Source organism: Nelumbo lutea, chromosome 1 (genome assembly GCF_056320005.1).
Source record: "Nelumbo lutea isolate HS-2025 chromosome 1, American lotus-T2T, whole genome shotgun sequence".
In the NCBI taxonomy this organism is placed as follows: domain Eukaryota; kingdom Viridiplantae; phylum Streptophyta; class Magnoliopsida; order Proteales; family Nelumbonaceae; genus Nelumbo; species Nelumbo lutea.
In genome coordinates this window covers 179230172-179238182 of record NC_142684.1, presented here as the reverse complement: position 1 = coordinate 179238182, position 8011 = coordinate 179230172, and the positions used below count along the sequence as shown (strand labels likewise).

General features: G+C 39.4%; 1 protein-coding gene across 4 annotated transcripts in view; it reads right to left on the bottom strand.

Annotated features, from left to right (window-relative positions):
- Positions 1-339: 339 nt before the first annotated feature.
- Positions 340-8011, bottom strand: part of EMB3006 (embryo defective 3006) — a 93853-nt gene continuing 86181 nt past the window's right edge. For 3 of the 4 annotated variants that reach the window (XM_088961070.1, XM_088961069.1, XM_088961071.1), the window contains 2 exons: positions 782-874; positions 340-674 (listed from right to left, as the gene is read on the bottom strand). In XM_088961070.1, the coding sequence (XP_088817196.1) occupies positions 671-674; positions 782-874 (97 nt within the window). In that variant the 3' untranslated portion in view covers positions 340-670. Of the gene's footprint in view, positions 675-781; positions 875-8011 lie in introns of those variants that run through there. The other variant, XR_016104261.1, reaches the window with a different exon arrangement.

The following is an 8011-nucleotide window of genomic DNA, read 5'->3' as shown; positions in this document are numbered from 1 at the left end:
ATAAATCATATTCTTAAATGCATAAATATTAGTATATTACAAATAATTTTAGTATATATAGAGAGATTATTTAGTTTAGAAAGAAAAGGTTATAAACATAAAGCAAAATACAAAATAAAAGTTCAAAAACATAATATTTATATTAAATTTACTATAAAAAGAAATAAATTGTAACACATAAAAACTAAAAAATTATGCATGTACTTTGAGGCTTAGCCTCAAACCGCCTGCTTATATCTCGCCTCTTTGACACCCAACTGCCTCACCTCCACCTTTAGCCTTCTAAAAATTAAAACCTTATTGCTAAGAAAGTAAATCCATGCAACAAAATCCAGAAACTTATAGAATTGTCCCTCAATATTAATCTAATCCATTTCCAATTTAGCCTGAGCCAAACGCTCTAAAGTTAAAAAAAAAGGTGAATACATGCTAAAATGACTAGAACTCGACAAAAAAAATGTTTATGCCAGTTTACGTGCAGAACATCATAGTACAAAATAAATACACCAAATAACTAAAATTCATAAAATAAAACAAAGACTAAACTGCATAGATATACACCAGCAGGATGTCATAGCATTGGATGTTCTAAATGGAAAGTTTATATGATACATTACGATCATTCGTTCAGCCTATTGCTATATCTGGCCATAGTTGCAATTCCAACTTCTCAACTGCAAAATTTGCAAAAAGCAAGAAAAAATAAGTTACATTGCCCATTCCATGGATGTCAAAGAATGTCATTGAAGTACAGCTTTCAATGCTACAGGAAACAACATACCTTCCCAACAGTATCTTCAATAGTTGACAAGTCTTGTCTTTCCTTCTTAAGGGATTCAATACGAGCTTTGATGAGGCGATTATGTTCCATAGCCTGATTCGCAACATGGTGATAATAGTAGTTAGAAATGGTAAAAATCATTTTTGAATTGAAGAGTAGTATGAGTCGCCTGTCCCATTGAGAAATAAAAAATCAAATCAATAAAGAAAGAAATGTGCTTTGGTTTTTGAATTTTAAATGGAGTGAGGGTTCTTTCACATAAATAAGGGGAAAAAAGAAAAAAAAAAGACAAACAATTGCTTATGATTCTTCTGGCACTTCGTGATTGTTTAGTAAGTTTTTTTTTTTTTTTTTTTTGGAGAAAAGTTAACAATTTTATTGAAGAAAGGAGAGGTATACAAGAGTGTGTACAAATACAAAAGAGGGGTGAGACCCCTGAGAATTACACAGGAGGGCAGGAATCACAGTACAGAGTCTCTAGAATAACTCCTAATTTTGCTAGACCATCTGCCATTACATTTAGTTCCCTTGGGATCCGGGTTGGAGAAACATTCAAAGGAGCCAGCAGGTCCCTTGCCTCTGATAGGAAGTGACTAAGTCTCCAAGGTCTAGTTTCCTGTTGTTCCAACCATCTTATAGTATTGGCTGAGTCATCTTCAATTGAGAAGCTTTGGATACCCAGTTTGCTGACTAGGTGAATCCCTGTTAGAGCTGCTAACACTTCTGCTTTTGTTGAGTCAGCTATCCCAATCGGACCACTATAAACCCAGCATGTGCGGGCCATTCTCATCTCTTAGAATTCCTCCAATGCCGGCAGCTCTGGGGTTACCATAAGCACTTCCATCAAAGCTGAGAGTCCAGATTCCTTCCCTTCTAACTAAAGGAGCTCTGGTAGAGAGTGGGGTAGGAGGGGAAGAAACCAGGAAGTTATATATGTTTCTGCTGAGACCATTGATACTAACTCCTGTAAACTCCTCTGAACTAGAGGCTCCCAAGTTGCAGTAGTGGTTGATGTGGCTGATCAGTTCACCTTTAGATTTAGACCTATTTTCAAACAGCCGATTGTTTCTTTCCTCCCAAAATCCCCAAAGAACAGTGTGCAGTATTATCAACCAATAGGTCTTACCTCTCTTGCTCAGACCTATTCCTTGCCACTGAGAAATCAGATCCTGCAGATGCTTAGGAACCACCCAACTGAAGCCGACTAACTGAAGAAAGAAGTTCCAGATGCTGCTAGCTACCTGGCAGTGTATGAAGAAGTGGTCTGTTGTCTCTCCTTCACATAAGAATAGTGTACAGTCATGAGGGGAGATATAGAGTCATCCAAGATTTTTCTTCTGCAGTAACTCACAAGTGTTCACTCGCTGCAGACAAGCCTCCCAAACAAAGAAACAAACTCTCGAGGGTATAACCTTGCACCAGATCTTCTTGTGAGGGAAATCACTGTCTCGAGTATCTGCAACCAGAGCTTCGAAGAAAGACTTGGACGAGAACTCACCTCCAGGGTGGGGTTTCCAGACTCGAGAATCTTGGGAATTTGGGGAGATGTAAAGGAGTTCAGTTAGCTCACTGATCTCCGCCTCCGGAATCCTTAAGGGTCTTCTGAAGTTCAGGTTTAGGTTTCTTTCTTTGCTGGATATGGGAAGGCACTGGGAGATGATTGCACCCTTATTTATAAAGGTTGTAGAGTCTGGGATACAGATCTGCCAATGTTGAGTTGCTCCACCACAAATCCATCCAGAATTTTAGTCTATTACCGTTACCTACCTTGTATCTAATGAAAGGAAAAAAGAGGGTGTGAATAGCAGAAATACCTTTCCAGGGATTAGAGAGAGCTGATCAGTTTGATTGGAGATTGCAGTCCCAACCATTTGCATTTAACCCATACTTGCTGGTGATGATAGTTGTCCAGAGAGAATTTGATTCCGTGGAGAATCTCCACAGCCATTTTCCAAGAAGGGCATTGTTTTTCTCTTTTAAATGCCCGATTCCTAATCCTTCAGCCTCTTTTGGTTTACAGACCTGATTCCAATTAACTAGATGCCCTTTCTTGACACCTCCCCACCTTCCCAAAGGAAATCTCTTTGGATTTTCTCAATCTGTGATGTAATTCTTGCAGGGATCTGAAATACTGATAGGAAATAGAAAGGCATGTTCGCATGGGAGGCCTTAATAAGAGTGATTCTACCCCCTTTTGATAGGTAGCAGCTTTTCCACCACAGGTTCCCAAAAGCTTGAATTTTTTGGGTTATCTCCTAGTGGCATGCCCAAATAAGAAAGGGGGAGATTTTCCACTCGACAATTCAGAGTTTCCTTGAAACTTTCCATCAAGGACCCTTCAATTTGGTTTATTGCTGCTAGGCTGCTCTTAGAGTAATTTACCTTCAGCCCTGATACTAGTTCAAAACACTGGAGAACTCTTTTCACATTTGAAATGTTCTCCAAATTGGCTTCTAGAAATAAGATGACATCATCAGCAAATAGGAGGTGGGAAACATTTATGGCATCTCTTCCAACCTCAAAACCTTTGATCAAATTGAGGTTTTTAGCTTTCTCCATAAGCTGGCTGAAAACATCCATTACCATTGTAAAGAGGAACGGGGAGAGGGGGTATCCCTGCCGTAGACCCCTGCTGGCCTTAAAATAACCTTTAGGCTCTCCATTGATCATGACTGAGAACCAGGTAGAACTAATACAGCCTTTCATCCACTGCAGCCATTTTGAACCAAAACCCTTCAAGTTTAGAATCTGGAGTAGGCAATCCCAATCAACCTTATCATAAGCTTTTTCAAGGTCTAGTTTCACTAGAAGGCCCTTCCTTCCACTCTTCCTTCTCTCTTCTATGACTTCGTTTGCAATTAGGATGCTCTCTACAATCTGTCTTCCTTTCACAAAAGCAAACTGGGTTTGAGAAACCAACTCTTTTAGGACTTCTCTGAGTCGTTTTGCCAACACCTTTGCCATTCTTTTGTACACACTCCCTACTAGACTTATTGGCCTGTAGTCTTTTACTTCCAAGATACCATTTCTCTTTGGAATGAGGCATTTGAAAGTGGAGTTAATTCTTTTATTAACCACCCCCTTGGAGTGGAATTCTTTAAAGACCTCCAAAATGTCCTCTTTTACTACTTCCCAGCAGATCTGGAAGAAGAAGATCGGGAATCCATCAGGCCCAGGTGCTCTCTCTCCATCCATATCAAAGACTGCTTCTCTAATTTCTTGCTCTTCAAATTCCCTTTCAAGCCAAATTCTCGTCTTCTGCTAGAGCCGGCCCTTCCCAGTTTCTTAAGTTAAAGCACCTAGCCCTTTCCTTGGAGTAAAGAGATTTGAAGTGGTTTAGAAAGGTCTCAGTGATCTCCTCTACATCATCCACTTCCCTCTGGTCCACCTTAATTTTTGAGATGAGATTCTTTCTACACCTACCCAATGCATAGCTGTGGAAGAATTTTGTGTTGTTGTCTCCTTCCTTTAACCATCTGACTCTTGACCTTTGCCTCCAAAAAATTTCTTCTTTTCGGATTACCTTTTCCCGCAAACTCCTTAGAGCATCTCTCCTGCTTCTTCCTTCTCCATCCAGGTCTCCTGATTGCTCTTTTTTGTTTAACTCTTCCATCTCCATGAGGATGGCATTTTTTTCTTCTGTGAATGATTTGAACTCTTCTCTCACCCAGTACTTCAGTTTTCTTTTCAAGAATTCCAGCTTTTGCAGCAATCTGTACCTTGCCCAGCCTTTGGCTTTACATTCCTTCCACCATAAAGCTACATTTTTCAGGAAATCTTTGTGATGAGTCCACATCTTCTCCAATCTGAATGGGCGTTTTCCTTTCAAAGCCAGATCTGTTCTCAAGACTAGAGGCTAGTGGTCTGAAGTACGAGGTCTGATTTCTTGGAGGAGATTTGGAAAATTCTCTGCCTAGTCCAAGGAAACCAGAAACCTATCTAGTCTGCAGCTTATTGGATTCTCTTGAAGGTTTGACCAAGTGAACTGTAATCAACACTACTTAAACTTCCTATGTTACATGGATACAGGTACAACGTGTTAAACTTGGCAAGTCCCCAAAAACAAAAAGAAGTATTAAGGGACTCAATTAACTATGGTTTTAACTCATTTTTTAATGATAAACCTTTATGTGTTATATAACTAGTGGGATAATTGTTGAAAAAAGGATAAAAAACATAGATGCATTAATCAGTGCAATCTACATAAAGCAAAAACAAAGGTTGATTATACTAAATTATCACAAATTAGCGCAAAAACTGTATCAGTGTATCCAATTGTCCAAAACTCCAAATAAAAATTCCAATTTGGTCCTATTAAGGCTGATTCGAATTCAATTCGTTTATAATTGGATCGAATATGGATCCACCTCTATATGATATATTTTTTTTCTTTGAAAATCCCATATCTGATCTGATATAATCCAATTTGATTCTATTATGTTATATGCTCATATATACGTACATTTTTTTATCAATAACACAAACATTAATTATCACAATGGGAATTACAAAGAGGAAGACAAACTTTCTTATCTTCCAACTTCAGCTTGAGCCCCAAGAAATGAAAAAAGAAAGAGAAAAGGAAAAAGAAAAAGAAAAAAAGAAAAAAAAAGAATTAAATTACAACTGTGCCCAAAACATTGACTCCCTGTTTAGTTAACCCATTAGCAAAAGAAATAGCTGATCTTTTTGCCCAACTGATTTTAACTTCTATTTCTCAAACCAGCCATCTGAATTTCCTTCTCGTATTGGTATATCTCCATAAACCACTATCATCTTTATTCAGCCACCCTACCACCACCTCCGAGTCCCCTTCAATTATGACTTTTCTGAGATTCATCTCCCTAGCTTTCTGAACTCCTTCCAAGACTGCATGGATCTCAGCTCTAAGGGAGTCACCCACTCCAATTGAGCCTGAGAACATGGCAGAAACATCCCCACTCTCATCCCTAAAAATACCCCTAATCCCTAATTGTTCAAGGTTCCCATTGCTATTTCCATCAAAGTTTAGTTTTATGAAGCCCGAAGGTGGGGGAGTCCAAGACACACTCATTACTACTTTTAGTCTGGGTACAGCTAGCAACCTCACCCCCCTTCCTCAGCATGTCATCCACTGTATAGTCTGTGGATAGCTCTAGGGATTTCATCCACTGTACAACCCTTATATGGATCAGGGACCTCAGATCTTCAGCACTTCTCTCTTCTTCAAAGAAGATCCTGGATTTTCTTTCTTCCCATAAAGATCAGTAGACTGCTGCCCTCAGTCCTCTCCACATAGTCCTTTCCCTTTTCATACGCCACCTGAAAAAAGGAGCAAAAAGACTTTGCATATTTGACGGAGGATTCCAAGTACACCCAAACAGAGAGAAAGCTCACTCCCAAATAGATTTTGCAAATTGGCAAGACACCAGTAAATGGAAACCAGTCTCCCCATCAACTTTACAAAGAATACACCAATGAGGGGACAAACAAGAATTGGGTTTCTTCTTTTGGAGCAGATCACTAGTGTTGATTCTTTCCAGAAATGCTTCCCAACAAAAACTACCAACCCTACCAACCCTATGAGGAATTGGTCTGCACCAAACCTCATTAACAGGGAAGGGGGGTTTACAGGATTGGTGGACTGGCTTAACACTTTAAAGAAGGAGGCATAGGAGAAGGAACCAGTAGGGGTGCGGGTCCAAATTCTAGAGTCTTCCTTAGCTGGGTCTAAGAACACATTATCAAGAAATTGGAGGAGACTCGAAGCACTATCAAGGTCTGAATCTCTCATAGCCCTTCTCAAACCCAAATTCCAACCAAACCCAGAATTGGAAGAGGAAAGGATGATGAAAGAAGATGTCTCATTTTTAAAAACAAATAAGGCATACAAAGAAGGAAACTGGTCCTTTAGAGGGGCATTCCCCACCCAAGTTTGTTCCCAGAATTTTATGGAGTTACCTGAATTCAAATCATACCTGATAAGAGGGGAGAAAACTAGTAATAGATCATGAATGGCTTTCCAAGGCAAAGTGCTTATGGTCCTAGCCCGGAGTCCAGCATCCCATCCATTTAGCTCCAACCCATGTATGCTTGCCACTAGTTTAGCCCATAATTTCTCCTTCTCTAGTGGGAATCTCCACAACCATTTCCCTAGAAGGGCCAAATTCCTTTCTCTAATGTTCCCAAACTCTAATCCACCATTGTTTTTGCTCCTGGTCACCACCTTCCAGCTTACCCTATGGTCCCTCTTCTCCTCTCCTGGCTCCCAAAGGAAGTCTCTCATCATCTTTTCCAGTCTATTAGCAACCTTTACTGGGATTTTGAACACTAAAAGGAAATAAATGTGTAAATTTGCTAGAGTAGCCTTAATCAGTGTCATCCTACCACCAAGAGAAAGGTAATTATTTTTCCAAGAAACAAGTCTCTTTTCAAATTTTTCCACCACCAGATTCCAGAAACTCTCCCTCTTTGGATTGTCACCCAATGGCAACCCTAAGTAGATTAATGGCCATCCTAAAACCTCACACCCTAGCACTTCTACACTCTCCCTAATTTCTCCCTCCTCCAAATTCACACCCACTACACAACTTTTCTCAAAGTTCACCTTCTATCTTGACATTTGTTCAACAAGTAGTATCACCAATTTCATGTTCTTAATATATTCCAAGTTTCCTCATTCACAGAACAAAATTGTGTCATCTGCAAACTGTAGATGGGTGAGGGGGGTTTCCTCCCTTCTGACTCTCCATCTTCTAATGAGACCCCTAGAGTCTGCTCTATTAATTAATCTCCCCAGGACATCAGCAATCAGTGTGAACAAGAAGGGAGATAGGGGGTCCCCTTGTGTTATACCCCTAGTAGCTAGAAAGAAATCTACCACTGTCCCATTCACCAGTATAGACTAATGACAATTCCAAACACATCCCATAATCCATTTGCACCATTTAGCCCCAAATCCAAATTTAGTCATAATTCTCCTTAAGAAATCCCAATCTACCAAATCATAAGCCTTTTCTAGATCCAACTTACATATCACTCCCTTCTTTCCATCATTCTTAACATTTTCAACACTCTCATTCGCAATTAGGATCTAATCTATAATTTGTCTTCCACTCACAAAGGCTCCTTGATTTGGTGTAATGATAACGTAAATTCATATTATATCAATCGGTAAAATTAGCTCGAATGTTGTATTTTCAATAAATTGTCATAGTTCAAGTTACATACAGATAATTTTCAATTCAATTT